General features: G+C 37.6%; 1 protein-coding gene across 3 annotated transcripts in view; it reads right to left on the bottom strand.

The window, feature by feature from the left end:
* pnt (ETS transcription factor pointed) overlaps positions 1-24872 on the bottom strand; it is a 487180-nt gene that overhangs the window by 130402 nt on the left and 331906 nt on the right. For all 3 annotated transcript variants that reach the window (XM_073959416.1, XM_073959418.1, XM_073959419.1), the window contains one exon: positions 22157-22681. In XM_073959416.1, coding sequence (XP_073815517.1) covers positions 22157-22681 — 525 coding nt within the window. The remainder of the gene's footprint in view (positions 1-22156; positions 22682-24872) is intronic.

The following is a 24872-nucleotide window of genomic DNA, read 5'->3' as shown; positions in this document are numbered from 1 at the left end:
GAAAGAAGCGGTGCTTCATTAGACCCTTTCTAAAAGAAAGAGGTACTTCTAGAGACCCTTTCTAAAAGAAAGAGGTACTTCTAGAGACCCTTTTTGAAAGAAACGGTGCTTCTATAGACCCTTTTGAAAGAAAGGGTGCTTCTATAGACCCTTTTGAAAGAAAGGGTGCTTCTATAGACCCTTTTGAAAGAAAGGGTGCTTCTATAGACCCTTTTGAAAGAAAGGGTGCTTCTATAGACCCTTTTGAAAGAAAGGGTGCTTCTATAGACCCTTTTGAAAGAAAGGGTGCTTCTATAGACCCTTTCTGACCCTTTCCTACAAACACTGTCTCAAAGAAAGGGTGCTCCTACACACACTGTCTCAAAGAAAGGGTGCTTCTATAGACCTTTTCTGAAAGAATGAGTTACTTCTATAGACCCTTTCTGAAAGAAACTGTGCTTCTATAGACCCTTTCTGAAAGAAACTGTGCTTCTATAGACCCTTTCTGAAAGAAACGGTGCTTCTATAGACCCTTTCTGAAAGAAACGGTGCTTCTATAGACACTGCCTGAAAGAAACGGTGCTCCTACAGACACTGTCTCAAAGAAAGGGTGCTCCTACAGACAGTGTCTCAAAGAAAGGGTGCTCCTACAGACACTGTCTCAAAGAAAGGGTGCTCCTACAGACACTGTCTCAAAGAAAGGGTGCTCCTACAGACACTGTCTCAAAGAAAGGGTGCTCCTACAGACACTGTCTCAAAGAAAGGGTGCTCCTACAGACACTGTCTCAAAGAAAGGGTGCTCCTACAGACACTGTCTCAAAGAAAGGGTGCTCCTACAGACACTGTCTCAAAGAAAGGGTGCTCCTACAGACACTGTCTCAAAGAAAGGGTGCTCCTACAGACACTGTCTCAAAGAAAGGGTGCTCCTACAGACACTGTCTCAAAGAAAGGGTGCTCCTACAGACACTGTCTCAAAGAAAGGGTGCTCCTACAGACACTGTCTCAAAGAAAGGGTGCTCCTACAGACACTGTCTCAAAGAAAGGGTGCTCCTACAGACACTGTCTCAAAGAAAGGGTGTATAGACCTTTTCTGAAAGAATGGTTGCTTCTATAGACGTTTTCTGAAAGAAACGGTGATTCTACAGACCCATTCTGAAAGAAACGGTGCTTCTATAGACCCTTTCTGAAAGAAATGGGTACTTCTATAGATCTGGTTCGAATATGGAATACATCAATAATATCCTTCGGTAACCCACCACATAAAATTTTAATATTTGTCGCACTAATGCTGTTTAAGGACATGTCTCGGATCGTTTTGAATTTTTTTGCAGCAGTTTGCCATCTCGGCCTATATTACAACGTTACCATTTTTTTCGCGGACAAGTCCATATCTTCTGAAATTACGCCACAAAAACCCCCGCCCGACTGATGAGCACAAGTACTTGAGAATCGAGTATCCGATTTGACTGAAACTTTACACATCCCAATATTTCCCGCAAACATACATCAAATTCCAAGAAGACAACACCTACGGATATCTTCCTCACAAAAGTTCAAAATTTTCGTAAAGTGCAGTTTAAGGGCTATTCGAAGATTCATTTGAATATCTTACAGAAGTCCTCCTTTTGCAGCGAGATAAAATTTTTTTCGTAAGCAACTCCATGATTCCTAACACAGTATTCCAAAAGCTCTAAAAACCTACGGTGACAAACTGGCTTATTTGAGGATTTTTTTTTTTCAGAGAATATCTTTCCCTTAAATCTGTGTATTGCCTAAAAATATCGCTCCATTGATATTAACTTTTGAATATTGCAATTATTTATTTGTTGCATCGAGGTTAAACGTGTATGGCCGGCTGTCTGTCTGTCTGTCTATATATTGCAGATGTTCTGTTGCATTGTTGTTTTGGAGGTATTTTTTGCGTGCAAATATCTAAGATATAGACGACGTACTAGCCCAGATATGCTCTCAACCGAAACAGCCAAAGACCCTGGTTTGGTTTTTTGATCATTTTTATTGTGTTTCGTTATTTGTTGCTGTTGTTGCTGGCTTTAATTCTGTTTTTAATACAACAATTCATTGTTAATGTATTGTTGTATGTTTTTAATTTGCCTTTTTTGCGAATAATTTACAAATGATTTATATCTATACATGATTATATACTTATACATATGTATGTATATATACATATGTATACCTGTGGGGGAGGGTTGCCGGTATATACTTATGTAGATATCTACATATGTATGTACCTATGTGTGTTAATATATTTTATGCGCCACGGATGGATGGTATTGATGCGCCTGACCGTTTTTAAGGGTATTCACAAAAGGTGATGAGTAACATTCATTCATTCATATGAATGGACTCGAATGCCGTAAAAAACAACAACAATAAAACTACAACAGCAGTATAAAATACATAAAAATATACAAATCACAGATCATAAAAAACCGTTTCCAAAAAAAAAAAAAAAACGAAACAGAAATAACAAGTGAGCAAAGGCTATAGTCGGGATGGGGCCGACCATGTGATACCCTACACCACTACCCCTGTGCATAAGCTGTTCACTGGTAAACATTTCCTTTAGGGAATATAATCCGACTACCACCAAAAATAATATGCCTCTTTCTCTCTGGGACCTGACTGGGGATCCAATGACTTCATTTGATTGCAGCACATAGAGAAAGAAGGAGTGGTCAACGATTTTCGTCGCCAGAAGATGCTGTAAAAGCGTTCAAAAACCATGTTTTGGAGGTGTCTCAATTAAGCCACTGAAAACAGCTCAACACATGGTCGCATGTCAAACTGTCCTGAGAACGACTAGGCTGAAAACTGTCAAACTATAAAAAAATGTGAAATAACGCCTGGCGACACTGACACTGCGTGTTGCCTATGCCAGAAGGTTTTCTAGTGCCCTTCGTATTGAAGTAAAATGGAACAATTAGTTTCCTATTGTTTATGAAGAAGACTAAATACCAAATTTTAGCAAGTTCGGTAAAACAATGTGGCTAACATTAACAAGTAATAAAAGCGTTAAGTTCGACCGGGCTGAACTTCTTATACCCTCCATCATGAACTGACTTGAAGTGAATACCAAAAATTGGGAGATATCGTTCTATGGGGCTATACTTAGGCGTGGACCTGTACCGACAAGATTCTGGTGGTTTTATAACGCCAACGAAGACTAAATACCAAATATCAGCCATTTCTGAGGAATATTGAGGCCACAACCTCCAAAACACCGAATATCGGGAGGTAAGTTCTTTGGGGGCTATATATATATATAGGGGCGTGGATCTTTACCAACAAATTTCATATGGAACGCTTAATACCCCAAATGAAGACCAAATACCATTTCGGTGGATTTGTAGGGCCACAACCTTCAAATAACCGTAAATCGCGAGGATCCGTTCTATGGGGGCTATATGAAGTCGTCAACCTATACGCACAAATTTCTGGGGGAAATTTGTATGCCCCAAACGAAGGCTGACAAATTTTAAGCCATTTCGGTGTGATAATGAGGCTAAAACCTTTAAAATACCGAAAATCGGGAGATATCGTCCTATGGGGGCTATATCAAAACGTGGACCTATATAAACATTTCATGGAAGAAATGTTTCTTATCCCCTGGAAACACAAAATACAAAGTTACAACCGATTCTGTGGCAAAATGGGACTAAGACATTCAAAATATCTTAAAGTGACGCGTACTATATATGGGGCGTTATATGGGGGCTATACGAAAACGTGGACCTACATAGCCCGCTTTCAATACCAAAAGTCCTACGTACATATAATAGATTTTACCAAAATTTCGTCCACCTACTTCAATCCGTTCGGACGCTAGAGTGATTTCCACAGTAGGACAGACGGAGGACATGGCTACATCGATGTAGAATTGCACGCTGATCAAGAATGTATATAGTTTGTGGGGTCTACAATGATTATTTCGAGTAGTTACAAACGGAATGACAAACTTAATATACCACCCTTCTTATGGTGGAGGGTATAAAAATACCGAAATTCGGGAGGAACCGTACCATGGGGGCCACATCAAAACATCGATCTATACCTACATATTTCTGACTCAAAGTAGACTAAATACCAAATTTCCGACATTTCGGTGAAACCGTGGAAAACCGAAAATCAAGATGTACGCACCTATGGGGGGTGGGGGCAATACTGATAATTCTCTTCTGGAACATTTTATAAATCCATGGAAGACTAAATAACAAAATTCAGCCATTTTTGATGAATATTAAGACCATATCCTTCAAAACACCGAAAATTGGGAGGTACGTACAAACATCCTAGGAGTAATAGATACCTCTAAACCAAATTACAAAACGCCGGAGCGCTTTTTAAATAAATCGCCAGTCAAGTTTTTTACGATTTTCACGATTTTGCTTAGAAACCGCTCGTCCTATCAAAATGAAACAGAAGAAAATATTGTAGCTATGAAAATTCTCTACAAGATTGACCTTTACGGTATTTTCGTAGGTTTTACCATTTTTGAGACATTGAAGTTCAAATTGGGACAATGCACTGACTGTATCGCCCCCTTATAAAACAATGTCATGAAGGGTGCGCCTTAACTAACTTTTAATGAAAACCGCTTACACAGGGGAAGTTTTTGTGAATTCTGAAACAGCAATGTTCATAGATGAGAAAAATCTAAAAACAAGAAAAAATCGCTATAGGGATTTTTATATAAATCGCGGTCAAAATTCACATTTTTAGGTGTTTTTTAGGTTTTCACGATTTTGCTTGGAAACCGCAAGTCCTATCGAAATGGAGCTAAAGCAAATGTTGTAGCTGTGAAAATTCTCTACAGGATTGAATTTTGTGATTTGTTCTCAGGCTGTACCATTTTTGGGATAAAGGAGCTCAGTTTACATTTTTAGGTTTTTTTTTGTTAGAGTTGCGCGATTTTGCTTGAATACGGCAAGTCTTATCGGCATGGGACCTGAGAAAATCTTACAGCTGTGAAAATTCTCTACAAAACTGGCTTATGTAATTTTTGCTAGGTTGTATCATTTTTTAGATATATACGTTTAAGTTGGGAAATTGCAGTCATAACATTGTTTTTTAAGGAGACGATACAGAATTGAATTGAATTTGAATTGTCCCAATTTCAACTTCTATATCTCAAAAGTTGTAAAACCTACGAAAATATCATTAATACCAATCTTGTAGAAAATTTTGATAGCTACAACATTTTCTTTATTCCCATTTTGTTAGGACTTGCGGTTTCCAAGCAAAGTCGCAAAAACCTAAACAACCCCTACCCTAAAAATGTCAACTTGAATCGCGATTTATTTAAAAAGGGCTCCGGCGATTTATTTAAAAAGGGCTCATCTATGAACATTGTAGTTTCAGAATCCGCAAAAACTTCCCAGGTGTAAGCACCTTCCATTTAAATTTGATTCAAGAGCACCGTGAAAAGACAATCCGACCAGTGATACAGTTTAATTTCTCTATGAGGTAACTGTTCGGCAAATGAGTTTGCAAGCTATGTAACAGTCGATCGTATTATCTTTCCACCTTCTACTAGAGAAGGTTATGCTATAGCTTCTCGATTAAAGCTAAAAATAATTTTTGATTGTGTTCTTTTTTGACCAAAAAATGTATACAACATTTTTATTTTTATATTCTCCTACTCCTGCCGTTCTTACTTCAATTCTTCCCATGTGCTAAGAGCGTTAATGTTGTTTCAGCTCTTGAAGATAAGAAACAACGCTGAAAAGTCACTGAAACAGAAAACAGTGTAAAAAATGATGAAATACAACTTTTCGACTTTTCATGCTTGGTTGGCGTTAAAATTAAATGAAATTTTCGCTGCCTCCTTCCACCCCCACTACACACTTCAATGTGTCAATTTTGAAAAATATGTACATTAGGGTTATGACTTTTTTACAACCTCATATCCCTGTATCATAGCGTGATGATTTTTGCCATAAGATTACATAAAATCATAATTATAAGGTGATTCGGCGAAAAAACCTCACGCACAAAATGATTTTAAAATTTGAATTTATCAAAATTATGGACAATTTTTTGAAGTCACTGAAAACAGATATATAATTGAAAATAAACTTTAGAGCCACATGAGATAATTAAAATGACATAAGATTTATTTCTCACTATTTTTCTTCAATTCTGAGAATCGTAAAAATGTCGTAAACGCTTTTATTCAAAAATATAATTTTTTAACAAAAAACAAAAAATTTATAATTTTTTCAAAGTGACTGTTTTCGCGACTTTTTTAATATTTGAAAGAAATAAACCTTATTATAGTTATTAGTTGGCTTATATTTATTCATTAGTGCAACAAAAAATAATTTTTTGAAAAAAAAAAATTTTTTTCATTTCATATATTTTTTCAAAAAATTATTTTTTTAAAATCGATTTGTGCGTGAACTTTTTTTATATTTCAATGGAATAAACGATAACATAGTGATTAATAGGCAAAAGTTCATTCATCCCTGCTACAGGAAATCATTTTTGAGGAAAAATGTCAAAAAGTCATAACCCTAATGTACATATTTATAAATTTATTTCGACCTATGCTTCACCTACTACCTATTACTTGGCTTATTTTTAACGACTACATATTGCCCTACATTTGTATGCAATTAAGAAGACTAAATAAAAGTGAATTAAGAAAAACTCATTTTTGTGTTTTAATTATGAAATTAATATTAATTTGAAAATTGTACATTTAGTATCTATTGGAAAGACTAACAGCCAGTTTCTGTATTTCGAAAGAATAATGTGTGCAAATGAAACACAGCATGAGCCAGGCTGGGATTCGAACCTGTCTCTCCGACAACCAAGTGACGGCGTCTTAGCGTTCTAAACCACCATCAACTTGTCAAAGCTTCCGTTGACAAATATTGATGATCAAAAAAATATTCTGATACAGAAGGACAGATATTTGTAATAAAGCATTGAAAATAGGGTTGCCATAAGTCAGACTATAGGAACAGTTTGGAATTAATTAACTGGCGTTAAAATAAAATAAATAATTCGAATATACAGTTTTCGAATGATTTGTGGTATAAATACTAGTTACCAAAATTAGCCTTCGTCCACCCACTAAAAATGACATTCTAATATGCCTGATGATCGGATTTAACCACCCGTGAAACGTAGCATAAGGTGTGGGAGTTCGGTGGATTCCTAATTTTTCAATGTACCTCTTACGTCTAAACAGCTCAACTCGAAAGAGAATAATTTAAAACGCCCGAACTTTAGCTTTCGAAATAATTTTACCTTAGCTTTTGCTTCAAAACAAGAAACAAATTTGAAAAACACACAAGAGTTTGGACGTGTTTCATTCGCACACATACTTCTTTCGACATACAGAAACAGGCAGTAATGTCTCTAATACACTGTTTCTCGAATAAAATTCAAAACGAAATTCCATCAAATTACTACTAAACTCGGTTATTTTGTAGAAAATGTTGTTCATTTGGAAACAAAAAAGTATCCATTATTTTTCCGAAAAAGAGATGTTTAGAAATTGGAAATTGGTTTCGTCTTAGAGAAACGGGTAATAAATCTAATTTGGAGTAGTTTTGAGTAAGAAGTATAACAGATTTTTTGATTAATGCAACTACTGCTATATACGCTGCAAACTCGTTAATGGGACGGCGAGGTTTGAAGAAGTATGTCAGTATTTATAATCGTATTTATTAAAACCCTGGAACAGTTTTATTTCTGCGGGCATGTTAAGAAGTCCCACAGGGATTTTTAGTAAAAATCCTTGACCAAAATATTTTGTTGTAAACAATAAAATTTAGTGAGAAAGATTTCTAAATTTAGAATTCATTTTCTTGCAGTAAAGATTTTTAATGTGTGTGTGTCAAGTTTTTCTCCAAAATATATAGAGTCATATCTTATCACAAGACGTTTAAGTTAATTTGTTTTTAGGCTTCCATTTCTCATTCAAAATGACAGCGGCATATTTGAGAAACGGATATCTGTCTACCAACATCTTAAATCCAGTTTTTACCACTTCATTAATTTCACTTTGTTATCATTTTTTAGAGAGAGACAATTAATTGACTTGAAAGCTAACCAAATTGATTTGGATATTAATGGTGTTTTACACATCATAATAATATGTCATGAAAACCATCGACATAATTAATTTATTACAAATGTCAACAAAAACAACAACAAGACGAAAATTGATAAGAAATTTAAAATATGTAGAAAATATAAAGAGAACATCAAAACAAAACACGAAGATGCGCAGCATGATATGAGGAATCAACAGCTGGGGAAAGATGTTCCATGGGGGGCAAAGAACAGTGGTTAACGAGTGAATTCATAAGAGTTCATCACGATCGTTGTTGTTGTAACAGCATATAATACTTCCAGGTCTAGAAATGTCGCTGATTCGATGGGATGTAACAACAAAGCTACTGTAGTTATACCATGTTTTCAGGGCAGTTGAAAAGAAGCAGTGAGTTTTGCGGACCTGTACCAAATGTTGGGCAGGTGTTTTGCATAATGTCATCAATCATAGATGATAAATAAATTCCATAGAGGAATTTAGACGGCTGCACCATCCGGAACGTAGTTGGGCCAAAACAACATTGGTTGCTTGTGGCAGTGGACGTTCTTCAGCTGCGATATATGGGAGATGAACTCCGATACTTGTTTATGGCATTTGAGACTGCATCTGTGGGAATTCTATCTAAAATAGTTTGATAGACTTGGTTATCCCTCTTATATTATTGGACCATTCTCTCTAGGTCATGAAGTTCCCGGGTATGCCTGGGTGGCGGAGTCCTGTCCACCATACTTTGATTAGAAAGACACTCACGGTAAAACTCGGGCATGTACTGCAACGACAGCAGTAGGGCATGGATGACTATGAACACAACTTGTTGCTGTTCTCTGGTCGGCGATCTGAATATTATTCCATCGCATTGCACATATGTTCCTCGACCACACTGGCACCGCGTAGTTTACCACAGCCCAAGCTCTTTTTCTGCACTTTAAGTGCTGCTGGCTATGGACTTGAGGATCTTGTTTCTACAGCTCAGCTTGTTGAAGATAGCTGTGGCATGCTCGGACGACATAAAAATACTGTCGAATATAACCCCTAGAATCTTGGGGTAGTTTGTGGTTGGAATTAGGTTGCCGTCGACCAGGACATTCGACATTCGCCGGTGGTAAAATCGAACGAATAGAGGTTCAGTCTTTTACAAATGACATTAGAAAAGGTAATTGACGCCAAGATCGTTCAATCATCCGCATAAGTAACGACCTAAATGCCGAGGGGTGGAATAGGTAGAGGTTAAACAGTTCCATAGATATCATCCCACCTTGATTCAATTTTAATTGGTTTGATATCTGTAGACCAAAATCCGAGAAAAAATTATAACGGACATTTGACCTTAACGATTTTGAGCTTGAAGAGGAGGTTGAATGGATTTTATATGTTCAAAATTATTATTCTTTAAGACGAAAGCTACAACTTTGCTTTCGCGAGTAAACCAAAATTCTAAGCGGTTGAGAAGATATGAGCCTGACAAAATGATGCCTTTTGACATCAAGGCCGCAGGTCTTTTGGGGCCCATAACCGCGAAAGTCGAAGTAACAGGGAAAAACGCCGGGACTCGTGTCTTCTTATTTTTCGTCTTCTATCACGCTGCAGTGTCAGAATATGGTTGACATAATTTCGGAACGAAATGTCGGAGCGACATCGTATTGATTTCGATCCGATTTCGTAACGAAACGTGAAGAAAATCCTTAGGAAATTCGGAAAGAATATTTTTTTCCGACATTCGTTCCGAAATCGGTACAAAATCTGAACTATTTCCGAAATTGTTCAGTCGTGTCGGACATACGACATTTGGTTTGCTGGGTTGTTCTGGTTGAGTTCTCGACTAATATGTGTGGAGATGGTGCGCAGCGCTGTTGTACTTAAGTGCTGCTTACTGAACCCATGCTGATGATCAGCAACTCGATAGCTACTTCTGATGGCGGCGAGATGTAAAACCTCAATAGTTGTTGCTACGGACGGCAAAGGCGAAGTCAAAGTCTGTACGATTCACCTTTACTGGCATCCTTGACTTTCGGTTTCGAGCACACTATCTGCCGGTCAAATAGCGTGGAATACGTGACAATTTCAAAAGCATTTGCTAAATCGAGCTCCATCAACACTGTTCTATCGCACGGTCTTTTCTGGTTCAGTCTTCCACTAATATGTGTGGAGATTATGGGAAGCCCTGTTGTAGTGCTGTGTTTCTAGCTATACTGACAAAAGCGAAATCAGTCTCTACGATTCTCCTTTCTTGGGATTCTTGCCTAGCTTCAGTAGGGGACCACCCTGCCCATTTTCTAGACGACATGTTGAGAAATTCCGTGGGATACTCAACTCCAGGCTCATCCAGTAGTTTCACCGTTATCATAGAGATAGCGCCAGGTCCTAATGCTTTGGATGATTTAGCGTTCCTAATGGAATCTGCAAAATCATCAATTTACCATACAGTCAATGCATTGTCCCAATTTGAACTTCTATATCTCAATAACGGTAAAAACTACGAAATTATCATAAAGGTCAATCTTGTAGAGAATTCGTAGCTACAACATTTTCTTTAGTCCCATTTCGTTAAGACTTGCTGTTTCTAAGAAAAATCGTAAAAACCTAAAAACCCCTAAAACTGTCAACTTGAATCGCGATTTATTTAAAAAGTGCTCCGACGATTTTTTTGTTCTTTCATCTATGAACATAGTAGTTTCAGAATCCGCAAAAACTTCCCAGGTGTAAGCACCTTCTGCAGCTATGTGAACATCTTTTCTACAATCCGAACATCAAAATGATTGGTGAACTCTCTAAAATTAGGCCAATTAGCTTTCCCGTGATTGATGAAAGTGCGGCGTACAGAGGTGATGAAGACTGCGGTCTGCTGATTGAAACAATTTGGGAGAGATGGTCTGACCTAGGTTTCTAGGTGACGTCATTTGTCAGACCAATTTGACAGGACGGTTATGTCTGACGAACTATGGCACTCTCCGCAAATTCCCTTAGGGACATCCTCATTAACCGTGCAAAACGTTCTGGTCGTTACCTAGGACGGAATGCCACAACGTATAATGGGCATTAAAGTGCAAAACCGGGCTAATGTGGGACCTATAACCAGGGGTGTACCTGCAAAACGATGAGATATTAAGCTGCTCAGGCAGTGCAATACCCCTCTGGTAAATACCGCACATACAACTTATGATGAGCAGTAAAGTCCTAAAACACATTCGGTTATGACCTTCCAAAAGCTGGCTAACCTGGAGTACATCTTGTTAAAATAATGGGTTAGTAAGGGGTTTTGTAGGGGATGGGGTGACGTAGGGGATGGAAGATACCAAGGAACGGTCCTGACCGGTTTTAACATGGCAAAGCCCAGGATTTATCTTGGTCCCTCTTTCATCTCAAGTGGACACTGACCTCCCCGTGGTGTCACCTGGGAAACTGCCTTTAACACCCGTTAAAGGTAGTGAGCTAACAGGTGCCGCGCGTTCACCATAAGAACGTTAAAAATTTGGGTTTGGGCGTCGGGTTAGTAACCCTCCCCTAGAAAAAACAGCCTACTATGAAAAAACGAAAGAAAAGAAAAACAAACCCCTCTAAAGTTGACGAATCCCGCAAACGTTTTAAGGCCATGATCTGCGAACCTGCACCTGGAATGTTCGCACTCTTTATAGAGAAGGTGCAGTCTTCGCATTGGCAGACGTACTTGAAAAGTACAAGGCCGATATTACTGCCATACACGAAATACGATGGATTGGGAAAGGCGTCACAACAACACCTAAAGGTGACACACTGTATTATAGCTGCCATGACGTAAAGCATGAGTTTGGTTGCGGATTTGTAGTTAGTCGGAGACTAAAACATCTGGTATCCAGCTTCACCCCAGTGAATGAAAGACTTGCTGCAATTCGAATAAAAGCTAAATTCTTCAACATCAGCTTTATTTGCGCTCATGTTCCCTCTGAAGAAAAGGACGAACAGACCAAAGATATATTTTATGAGAAAGATTAGAAGAAACATATGACCATTGTCCTGCCCATGACATTAAAATTATTCTAGGCGATTTTAATGCCAAAATTGGAAAGGAAAATATCTTTGGCCCAACAGTCGGAAAATTCAGTCTCCACATTGATCACAGCCACAGCGTATTTCACTCAACTAGCCCAATTGCTTAATCAAAGCACTCCTCATCCTGATAACATATCAGCGCAATGGCAAAGCATTGCCCACTCCATGCAAACAGCCGCAAAATCCATACTTGGATACCAGAGACCTCCACAAAGGAATTAATGGTATGATCAGGAGTATCGTGCTGCTACCGAAGAGAAAAATGCGGCATATAGGGCTACTTTACAATCCGTAGCAACGAGTAGCGCACAAGAGAGTTATCGGGAGAAAAGGAGAGAGGAGAAACGTCTTTTCCGCAGGAAAAGAGAGATGGAAAAGCGGGAGTGTGAAAAAATCGAGATGTACAGGAGCCAGAATGAAGTTCGAAAATTTTACCAAAGAATCAAGCATCAAACTGATGGCTTTGGTACAGGCACCTCCTCCTGTAGAGACCAGCAAGGTAATTTGGTAACTGATACAGATAGTGTGCTCAGGATATGGAAAGAGCATTTTTCAAACCGGTTGGTATGCAGCGAAGACGACGAAGATACCACAGATCCAATCCCAGTAGATGGTACTGAATGTATACCGCCCAGCCAAGATGAGGTAAAGACAGAAATAAACCGGCTGAAGAATAATAAGGCAGCAGGAGCCGATGGCTTACCAGCCGAGCTGTACAAAACCGGAGGCGACACGCTGATAAGGTGTATTCATCAGCTAGTTAGCACCATCTGGCAGGAAGAACGAGTACCCGACGATTGGAACCTGAGTATTCTGTGCCCCGTCCATAAGAAAGGAGATAAGACTGTATGCTCTAAATATAGGGGCATAAGTCTACTCCCGATTGCCTACAAGATCGTGTCAGGGATATTGTGCGAACGACTAAAGCCTATGGTCAACGAGATAATCGGACCATACCAATGCGGCTTTAGACCTGGCAAATCCACCATTGACCAGATATTTACCCTGTGGTAAATCCTGGAGAAGACCCAAGAGATGCAGATTATAATGCTGCCTTCGACAGCCCACTACGTTTAAAGGTATTCCAGACCATGTCTGAATTTGGTACCCCCGCAAAGCTCATTCGGCTTTTCAAAATGACTTTAACTGAAACGAGAATTTTGTACCAAAAGAGGTTTCAGGCAAGGAGACAGCCTCTAGTGTGATATCTTCAACATCCTGCTGGAAAAGGTTATTCGAGAGGCAAACGTCAAAAGAAGTCGCACAATCTTATTAATAATAATTTTGAGGTAGTTAAAGACTTCGTCCACCTTAGCACTGCCATAAACACAACAAACAACATCAGTTGTGAAATAAGAAGAAGAATTGTATTGGCCAACAGATGCTACTATGGTTTAAGTAAGCAATTTAAAAACAAAGCCACATCTCATTAAACAAAAATAACACTATACAAAACGCTGATACTACCCGTGCTAATGTATGGCTCCGAAGCATGGGTACTTGCGCAAGCAGATAAGGCAGTGCTTGGTGTGTTTGAGAGGAAAATTCTTCGAAAGATCTACGGGCCGATTTGCGTTTACGGTGAATATCGACGTCGTATGAACCACGAGCTATATCAGCTATACAAAGACATGAATATAGTTAAACGTATCGAGATGCAACGATTGCGTTGGCTAGGCCACATCATAAGAAGAGCGATGATGAACCCGCTAAAAAGGCGGGTGCGCGCAGAATCGGCAGGCCTAAGCTTCGATGGAGCATACAAGTGGATGAAGAAATGAAAAGGCGCGGTATTCCAGAAAGCGAAGCGAAAACAGAGAGAATTGGAGATCTTCTCTTAGTTCGGTCTATGGAACAAATGTTCTGTAATGGGCCAGATAAGGGGTTTTGTAATAAAAATTTTTGCTTGGCAGCTATTAATCGGAGTGATGTATACGTTAAGCAACTCTACCTCGACAGTTCCACACCTGACTGCTACCCCATACGATCCAACGCTAACATTAAATAAATCGAAATGGAAGAGGGATGAAATATTGAAAAACTATTAACATTCATACAAATATTCTTCCAGAACTAAGCCCTTACTCGAATGAAAATATCATTTGATTTTATAATAAATGTTCTTTGTGGCCCACTGTCGGAACATCTTCAGTATGGATGCTGGGGATCATATCAAAAACAACAGCATAATTAATAGCATGCTCTCAGGGAAGCTGCTTACAACATTTGCTGTCAACATTTTTGTAACATTTTAGGCTTTCAAATTTGGTAGAGGAGTAGTGGGGATCTAGTACTAAGTAAAAGCTCCGAACCAAAAGTTATCATTTAAATTATGAGATTAATTTAAATTTGTTACAAACCACCCAAAAACAGACACCAGTGATGATGACCACCATCCTCATCACCATGGCGGTCAAATGTACCAACGACCACCTTAATTAAGTCAAAAAAACTAATGATTTTTATACAAAAATATTCCAAGCAAACAAAAAATGCTGCTGCGCCGCTCGCTGTGTAGCATTTTAATGGAACATGACAATGTTTGAAAGTTTATTATTCTTGTTTTTGTTTGTTTAGCTAGTTGGTGGTGGTGTTGGAAATGATATTAAAATGTTAAGGCCATAAGTGAAACTAATTTTTAATTAATTTAGATTAGACATTCCAAAATAATTTTTATAAACCAAAACTAATTTTTGTGTGGAGGCAGAGGAAGAAGAACCTGTGGATATGTCATGTGTATGTTGTGTTATGTATTACAAATAAGGAATTGTAAACATCTGTGGAATTGGTGGGGGGAGGGGGACATTCTTCACTAATCTTTATTGGCGCCACTTGTTTCTTCCCCACATTTCTCGGTGTTCTCCTCCCAAGCTACTTCTTCTTTTTTGTCTAGGTGATCATCATTAGCATCAGTTGTATGTACATCTGCTGTGGCTGTTGCTGCTGCATTTTAGCATATCCAATGATAAATCTTAAAATGTTAACACGCTGTATTAAAAAGCCCCAAACTGCTGCTGGTTTTTTATTTTAGTTGTTGTTGTTGTTGTTTTGCCCATCTTATATTTATCTTGTTCGAAATTAATTTCCGTTTCAATATCAATAACATAAATAAAATAAAAATCAAATTAATTTAATTGTTTATCCAAACAAAGTCAATTCGTTTTTGTTATGGGCGATGATATTGGATGGCTGTTTGGTTTGGTTGCTGCTGGTTTTGCGGTGGATTGTTGTGGTTAATACCCACGACGCTATGCGGACACATTTATATTAATATATCTGAAAAGGACAGGAAAGATAGAGTAGCCCTACAAGCAGGAATATATTTGAACTTTAGAGGTGATTTTAAATAACGAAAATAATATTTTCGAAACGGCAATTGGAATAGAAAAAAACGAGGCACAATGACTCAGAAGGCAATTTTAGTCGCGAAAGCTCCCATTTTTCGAAATATAAAAGTAACACCTAAAATTGCAGCTATCACCGCAGTCGATGTAAGTCCACACTTCAACAAATTGTGACTCGTGGCATTTCGGAATTGTTTTATCATTAACCGCAACAGCCAATAACAAATGGTTGGACGGTTGGGCGATCGTCAACAACAATGTAAATATTTTCAAAAAAATTAAAGAAACAAAAAAACAAAAAACCCTGATTATAAGAAACATTAATACTTATTTGTATAAAATATATGAATACAAAGCAAAACAACAACAAAAAACCTAAAACTAAACATTTTGACACATACACCGGATATGACCAAAAAATATTGAAAAACAAAAAGAAAAAACGTTGTTGCTTTTTTTTCGTGTATTCCATATTCATTGCAACAAAATTTATAATTATGTTGTTGTTTTTAATACAATGACCCAAGAAAGAACAAGAAGACGCAGAAGTACAACAATAACAAACAAATCGAAAACTTTAAAATGCATTTAAAGCCAAATACCGTTTAGCCACAAAAAATATAAAACAAATAAACAAATTGACTCATAGCCACCATTCATTCATTCAACATTGGGCCCTTTTAACACCACACGCAATAAAAGCTAAGAAAACGACCTGCCTGCAACAAGTACTTGCTTGTTCTTCTTCTTTCACTATTTTCTGGGACTTCCTTTTTCGGTGTGTCTCAATATCCGGTTGTATTGATGGAAGAAAATTCATATAAACTCTGGCCTGCCTGCTCTTTTCTTCACTTCACATTTCAAATTTAGCACAGAGCCAATGAAAAGGGCCAAGGGAGAAAGGGAGTTGGGTGAGAAAGGTGTTATAAATGAAAGAAAGTAGCGATTTGCAGAGATAAATTATGGACGTGATCAAAAAAGGGTTGGTGATGGGCAAGAATTACACCAAGTTCCATTAATGCACAGAAAAATATTTTGCCCAGCGGAAAAATATGTTGTCAGAAAAAGCACCCTATAGAAGCACCCTTTGTTTCAGAAAGGATCTATAGAAGCACCCTTTGTTACAGAAAGGGTCTATAGATGCACCCTTTGTTTCAGAAAGGGTCTATAGAAGCACCCTTTGTTTCAGAAAGGGTCTATAGAAGCACCCTTTGTTTCAGAAAGGGTCTATAGAAGCACCCTTTGTTTCAGAAAGGGTCTATACAAGCACCCTTTGTTTCAGAAAGGGTCTATAGAAGCACCCTTTGTTTCAGAAAGGGTCTATAGAAGCACCCTTTGTTTCAGAAATGGTCTATAGAAGCACCCTTTATTTCAGAAAGGGTCTATACAAGCACCCTTTGTTTCAGAAAGGGTCTATAGAAGCACCCTTTGTTTCAGAAAGGGTCTATAGAAGCACCCTTTGTTTCAGAAAGGGTCTATAGAAGCACCCTTTGTTTCAGAAAGGATCTATAGAAGCACCCATTGTTTCAGAAAGGGTCTATAGAAGCACCCTTTGTTTCAGAAAGGGTCTATAGAAGCACCCTTTGTTTCAGAAAGGGTCTATAGAAGCACCCTTTGTTTCAGAAAGGGTCTATAGAAGCACCCTTTGTTTCAGAAAGGGTCTATAGAAGAACCTTTGTTTCAGAAAGGGTCTATAGAAGCACCCTTTGTTTCAGAAAGGGTCTATAGAATATTTTTTCATCAGAAAGTTCCCCAAGAGACATGGATTTTTAATGAATATTTTTTCATGGGATAGTACCCCAAGAGAATTGGATTTTTAAAGAATCTTTTTTCATGGGAAAGTACCCCGAGAGGCATGGATTTTTTAAAGAATATTTTTTCATGGGAAAGTATCCCATGAGACGTGGATTCTCAAAGAGTATTTTTTTCACGGGAAAGTACCCAACTCGGGTTTTTAACAATAATTTTTCATGGGAACGTACACCAAGAGACGTGGATTTTTTAAAGAACATTTTGTCAATAGAAAGTACCCCAAAAGACGTGGGTTTTCTAAAGAATATTTTTTCATGGGAAATAACCCGAAGAGACGTGGATTATCAAAGAGTATTTTTTCAGGGGAAAGTACCCTAAGAGAGGTGAATTCTCAAAGAGTATTTTTTCATGGGAAAGTACCCTAAGAGACATGGGTTTTTTTAAAGAATATTTTTTCATGGGAAATAACCCGAAAAACGTGGATTCTCAAAGAGTATTTTTTCATGGGAAAGTACCCTAAGAGACGTGGGTTTTTTAAAGAATATTTTTCATGGGAAAGTACCCCAAGAGACGTGGACGTTTAAAGAATATTTTTTCATGGGGAAAGTACCCCAAGAGACGTGGGTTTTTTTAAAGAATATTTTTCATGTGAAAGTACCCCAAAAGACTTGGATTTTTCAAGGAATATTTTTTCATGGGAAAGTACCCCAAGAGACGTGGATTTTTTAAAGAATATTTTTCATGGGAAAGTACCCCAAAAGACGTGGATTTTTCAAAGAATATTTTTTCATGGAAAAGAACCCCAAGAGACGTGGATTTTTTAAAGAATATTTTTCATGGGAAAGTACCCCAAAAGACGTGGATTTTTCAAAGAATATTTTTTCATGGAAAAGTACCCCAAGAGACGTGGATTTTTTAAAGAATATTTTTCATGGGAAAGTACCCCAAAAGACGTGGATTTTTCAAAGAATATTTTTTCATGGAAAAGTACCCCAAGAGACGTGGATTTTTTTCATATTTTTCATGGGACAGTACCTTAATAGACGTGGATTTTTTTCATATTTTTCATGGGACAGTACCCTAATAGACGTGGATTTTTTCATATTTTTCATGGGACAGTACCCTAATAGACGTGTTTTTTTCATATTTCATATTTTCATATGACGTGGTTTTTTTCATATTTTTTCATGGGAAAGTACCTCAAGAGACGTGAGTTTTTTTAAGAATATGTTTTCATGGGAAAGCACCCCAATAGACGTTTATTTGTAAAGAATATTTTTTCATGTGAAAGTACCCTAAGAGACGTGTATTTTAAAAGAATATTTTTTCATGGGAAAATACCCCAAGAGACGTGGATTTCTTAAAGAATATTTTTTCACGGGAAGGTACCCCAAGACTCTTGGGTTTTTAAAAGAATATTTTTCATAGGAAAGTACTCCAAGACACTTGTGTTTTTTAAAGAATATTTTTTCATGGGAAAGTACCCCAAGACTCGTGTGTTTTTAAAAGAATATTTTTCATGGGAAAGTACCCCAAGAGACGTGTGTTTTTTAAAGAATATGTGGTTTTTTCATATTTTTTTTTGGGAAAGTACCCTAAGAGACGTAGGATTTTTAAAGAATATTTTTTCATGGGTTTTTTAAATATTGTTTTTTTCATGGGAAAGTATCCCAAGAGACATGGGTTTTTAAAGAATATTTTTCATGGGAAAATAACCCAAGAGACGTGGATTTTTAAAGAATATTTTTCATGGGAATGTAATTGTTCATGGGAAAGTACCACCGTGGAGTTTTTACAGAAGAAGATTTTTTTCATGGGAAAATACCTCAAGATGCATGGATTTTTTAAAGAAAATTTTTTTCATGGGAAAGTACCCTCGTAGAGTTTTTAAAGAAGATTTTTTCATGGGAAAATACGCCAAGAGACGTGGATTTTTTAAAGAATATTTTTTCATGGGAAAGTACCCTCGTGGAGTTTTAAAGAAGATTTTTTCATGGGAAAATACGCCAAGAGACGTGGATTTTTTAAAGAATACTTTTTTCATGGGAAAGTCCCCTCGTGGAGTTTTTAAAGAAGATTTTTAATGGGAAAATACGCCAAGAGACGTGGATTTTTTAAAGAGTATTTTTTTTCATGGGAAAGTACCCTCGTGGAGTTTTTAACCCTTTCGGTGATTCTTTTATGTTTTTGATCTGAAAAATATATTTTTCCAATTTTATATATACTTAAGGCCACTATATGAATAATCAAAACTAATTTTTTAACATTTTGTTTGGAAAAGTGGTTTTTGGACACTATGCCATATGGCATAGAATGTATTTAAAGGAAAAAAAAAAACAAAACTAAAATATTCAAGTTTTTAATTAAATTTCATCTTATAGAAGACCAGGAGGCCTTATAGAAGAGGAAGAGGTCTTCTTATAGAAGAGCAGGACGTCTTCTCATAAAAGAGCAGAAGGTCCTCTCATAGAAGGCCAGGATGTCTTCTCCTGGAAGAGCAAAAGGTCGTCTCATAGAAGGGCAGGATGTTTTCACATAGAAGTGCAGGACGTTTGCATATAGAAGGGCAGGAGGTCTTCTTATAGAAGAGCAGGAGGTCTTCTTATAGTAGAGCAAGAGGTCCTTGAAGAGCAGGAGGTCCTCTTCTTGAAGAGCAGGACGTCTTTTCATAGAAGAGCAGGACGTTTGCATATAGAAGGCCAGGACGTCTTCTGATAGAAGAGCAGGAGGTCTTTTCATATAAGAGCAGGACTTTTGCATATAGAAGTGCAGGAGGTCTTCTTATAGAAGAGAAGGAAGTCTTCTTATATAAGAGCAGGAGGTCTGCTCATAGAAGAGCAGGACGTCTTTTCATAGAAGAGCAGGACGTTTGCATATAGAAGGCGGGAGGTATTCTTATAGAAGAGAATTAGGTCTTCTTATACAAGAGCAGGAGGTCTGCTCATAGAAGAGCAGGGCGTCTTCTCGTAGAAGAGAAGGATGTTTGCATATAGAAGGGCAGGAGGTATTCTTATAGAAGAGAAGGAAGTCTTCTTATGTAAGAGCAGGAGGTCTGCTCATAGAAGAGCAGGACGTCTTTTCATAGAAGAGCAGGACGTTTGCATATAGAAGGCGGGAGGTATTCTTATAGAAGAGAATTAGGTCTTCTTATACAAGAGCAGGAGGTCTGCTCATAGAAGAGCAGGACGTCTTCTCGTAGAAGAGAAGGACGTTTGCATATAGGAGGGCAGGAGGTATTCTTATAGAAGAGCAGGACGTCTTCTCATAGAAGAGCAGGAGACCTTCTTATAAAAAACCAGATGGTCTTCTCATAGAAGAGCAGGAGACCTTCTTATAAAAAACCAGATGGTCTTCTCATAGAAGAGCAGGGGCCCTTCTTATAGAAAAGCATAAGATCTTCTCATTGAAGACCAGGAGGTCTACTTATAGAAGACATGAAGGTTTTTCATAGAATATCTGGAGGTCTACTATTAGAAGATTTGGGGGTCTTCACATAGAAGGTCTTCTTCTAGAATATCTGGAGGTCTTCTTTTAGAACATTTAAAGCCTCTTATAGAAGACCTAGGGTCTTCTTATAGAAAACCTAGGGTCTTCTTATAGAAAAAACTGGGGGACTCCTTATAGAAGACTTGAATGTCTTCATATAGCAGATCTGAAGGACTTCTTATAGAACACCTGAATGTCATCCTATAGAAGGGCTGGAGGTCAGCTTGTAGAAGACGTGTGGGCCATCATATATAATGTATGGAGGAGTTATTTTAGAAAATCTGCAAGAATTGTTATACATCATCTGGAGGTTTTCCTATGGTGGATCTGGAGGTTTCCTTTTAGAAGACCTGGAAGTCTTCGTATAGAAGACCTGGAGGTCTACTTATACAAGATCTGGAGGTCTTCTTATAGAAGACCTGGAGGTATTCTTATAGAAGACCTGGAGGTATTCTTATAGAAGACCTGGAGGTCTATTTATACAAGATCTGGAGGTCTTCTTATAGAAGATCTAGGGGTTTTACAATAGAAGATCTGGGAGTCAAACAAAGTGAAACATTTCCGTTGGGAAAAATCTATGCCATATGGCATAGTATGAAATATAAAAAATCTGGCAGCTCCATTGAACTATATTTCGGATCTTTTTTTCGTTTTAATTATTAAGGCAATGATTATCTACTAAATTAAATACAAAAAGTTAACAAAAAAATATTTTTTTTAATAAAATATATAAAATTATAAGATGGTATTTTTATGCAAATTTTAAATCGAACGAGGAGCGCTTGCTCTTTGAGACATAACAGTGTATAGGGTCCACCAATCAAAAATTTTTTTCGAATTATTTTTAGATAACACTTCAGGAAAAATACAAAATTATTAAAAAAAGAGTGCCCATAAGTATTTTGCCTTAAAACGGGCTTCAAAAACTGGTTATGCCATATGGCATAGAATCACCGAAAGGGTTAAAGAAGATTTTTTCATGGGAAAGTACCCAAATAGACGTGGACTTTTTTATATTTTCATATTTTTTCATGGGAAAGTACCCACAGAGACGTGGAATTTTTATAAATAATTTTTTCATGGGAAAGCACCCCAAGAGACGTGGATCTTTTGGAGAAGATTTTCCAGAGACGTGGATTTTTTTAAGAATGTTTTTTAAAGAATATTTTGTCATGGGAAAGTACGCCAAGAGACGTGGGGTTTCAAAAGACTTTTTTTCATGGGAATGTACCCCAAGAAATGTAGAGCTTCAACAAATATTTTTTCATGGGAAAGACACGAGATTTAAAAGAATAATGTTTCATGGGAAAGTTCCCCAACACGTGGATTTTTTTAAATATATTTTTTCATGGGAAGGTACCCCGAGAGACGTGGATTTTTTTTAAAAAAAATTTTTTTTCATGGGTTTTTTAAAGAATATTTTTTCATTTATATCATTTGTAAATGCAATATAGTATAATTTTTCTTTCAGTGTACTTACCACTGTGATGTTGCTGCTGCTGCTGTTGTTGTTGTCTAAGCGCTGCTGTTAATTTATCACTGGCTGCTGTTGAAGAAGCATTTGAAGCGGCAGCAATTGCTATCGCTAATGACGAGGAAGACGTTGATGATGTGGAAGACGACGACGAAGACGAAGAAGATGATGACGAAGACGACGAAGAAGAGGAGGAAGACATTGATGATGTTACAGCTACTGATGATGACAAGGATAACGATGATAACGCATTAAAATCCTGTGGTGTAAGGCGCTGCTGATTATTGCTACTGTTGTTATTGTTGTTGCTGTTACTGCTTAGTGTTGTTGATGTATTTGTACAGTTAATTGTTGTTGCAGCTTCAGCTGTTGCCATTATTATATCCGTATTATTTGCATCATTATTGTTGTTGTTATTATTACTATTATAGCCTAATTGGTCTGATCCACAGACTGATGTTACTGATGTTGTTGTTGAATTTTGATATGAATTATTTGTATTTACACAATCGTCCATAGATTTTTCGCAATCTGAAAGAAATGGTGGTGAGAGGGAGAGGAAATTGATTAAAATCAATAGAATTGTGAACGAAAAAATAAAATTATTGAAAATGTTAAATAAACTTCCTGTATTGTCAAATACATATGTATGTATGTGTGTGCAATATTTTCCATATTCACATTCACATTTTCCAGGGGGCCAGTACGTTTCCATTATAGTTATCCCAGCAACCCTGGGCCACAATAAATCATAAAGCTGAGGTGTGCGTTCGCATTATTATGTGGCAATGGTTTCTAAGCAAGCTTAACGATTTTGACCCCCAGGAATGGAAATATAATTTTTGAAAGTAGACAACCATTCCAGTAGTCCACCATCGACACGCGCTTCGGCGTTTATTGACTTCTTGTGCATAATTCCAATTGAGCTGGTTAGCAAAGAACAAGTATTGGATTTTGCAAAACAAAAAAATCATAACTGAAACAACATCTCCTGCTTTAACAGATAGCAAACACAATGGGAAACTGAGAGAGCAAGGGTATTGGGTGCCTGTTTGTTATTGGTTAGAACCCACAACAGTCTATGGTCAAAAGTAAAAGGTTGTTTGGTAATTCTAACTCAATTCAATTGCTTGAACGCCATACAAACAACAACATACAAGACAACGACGAACGAATGGTAAGCCATTTGGCCCCCGAAACGCATGGGGCAAACATATCAGCTTTTTGGCCTCACAGCATCTGTTGCCATTACCAACCGGCCAGCATCAACTTGAGTAGACATTTTATATGTTGGTGATTTTGTTACCTCGAAGACATCCGTTTTTAAGCTGATTTTCCGTTCTATTTATCAGTTACAGTTGCCAACTAACCTGCCTGTCTGCTGCCAGTCAGTCAGCTAACTTGCCACCTTACTCTGTGAGATTTTTTTTTGTTGCTGTATTACATGCTTTTTTGCAACAGCTTATTACCTGGTCAATACACAAGTCAATAATGGTCAAAAAGGTAGTAGCAAAAACCCCAATCAAAGGTAATAACATTTGCAACGGCGTAGTACAACCTTTTTCTGTTGTTTGCAACATGCTGGGGCTCTTAAGCAAGTGAAAATTTGTTTAGTGGAAATTAGATTTCCAATGCAATGCAGAAAACAGCTTATTGTTGATTTATTCGAAAGAAACAACATCAGGGGATGACCAGTAATGCTTCTCATACGCTTTAACATGGCAAAGCCAATAAACCAGGACTTTTTAAACAATATTTTTTCATTAGCTATCATACCAATAAACGTGGATTTTTAAAAATATATGTTTTCCTAGACCTTCGGACCAATAAACGTGGATTTTTATGGATACGAATTGGTGATGGATACAACGTACTGCGCTCAGATTACACCAGAGTGTCCAGTACAGATCCATTACGCTTAGCTCTAGTGACCCATATTTGGATTGCATGGAGGTAGCAGAGATAGAACTGCTGAATGTGTATATCCCGCCGGTTAACTGCGGTATTCTGCATTATTTCGTCTGAGGTCATTCCACTGTTTGGGGGCGATAACGGGCTGGGAATTGCCAATTAAGGCATAGCGCTAGCTAACCAAATGGATAGATTCACATTTTGCACCACGAACGAGGAAGTCACAACCAGGATTAGAGAAGGATATGCTGGACATATCCATCATGTCACCAGATCTGACGAATGACGTGACTTAGAAAACAGTAATTTCCCATGGGTCGGGCCATCCCCTGTCCTCATCTCAATCAATAGACCTTCCGACTACATTAACTCTGAACGCCGTACTTTTATTAACCCCAGGAAAGCCAAGTGACAAGGATTCATAGAATTAACCAACAACGCGTTAGAGAAATTCCAAATCATTCAGATGTTCGGATAAAAGAGAGGAATTTGACCGTTGCAGCCGATCACTCTGATCAAATACCTGAAATAAGATATAAGACCCCGTAGAGACGACGGGATTAGCGAATGAGGGTTAGAGAAAGTCAAAGAGCTGATATTGGAAGCAAACACAAACGCAACAATTTGGTTAGAGCATCTGAAGCGACCCCAGTGTAAGAGAGCTGACATTGGAAGTCAACAGATTTGTCGATGAACAGAAACGGAAAATGTGGCTAGAGGATCTAAAGTGCTGGAGCATTGAAACCATTAAAACCTTATTGAACTCTGGAAATAGGAATAATGGGACCTCTGTCATGTTTAAAGTCGTAGT

This window comes from Musca autumnalis, unplaced genomic scaffold (genome assembly GCF_047663935.1).
Source record: "Musca autumnalis isolate F117 unplaced genomic scaffold, ASM4766393v1 scaffold_1, whole genome shotgun sequence".
Lineage (NCBI taxonomy): Eukaryota > Metazoa > Arthropoda > Insecta > Diptera > Muscidae > Musca > Musca autumnalis.
Note: the sequence above shows the minus strand (reverse complement) of the source record. Positions and strands in the feature narration are given on the sequence as shown.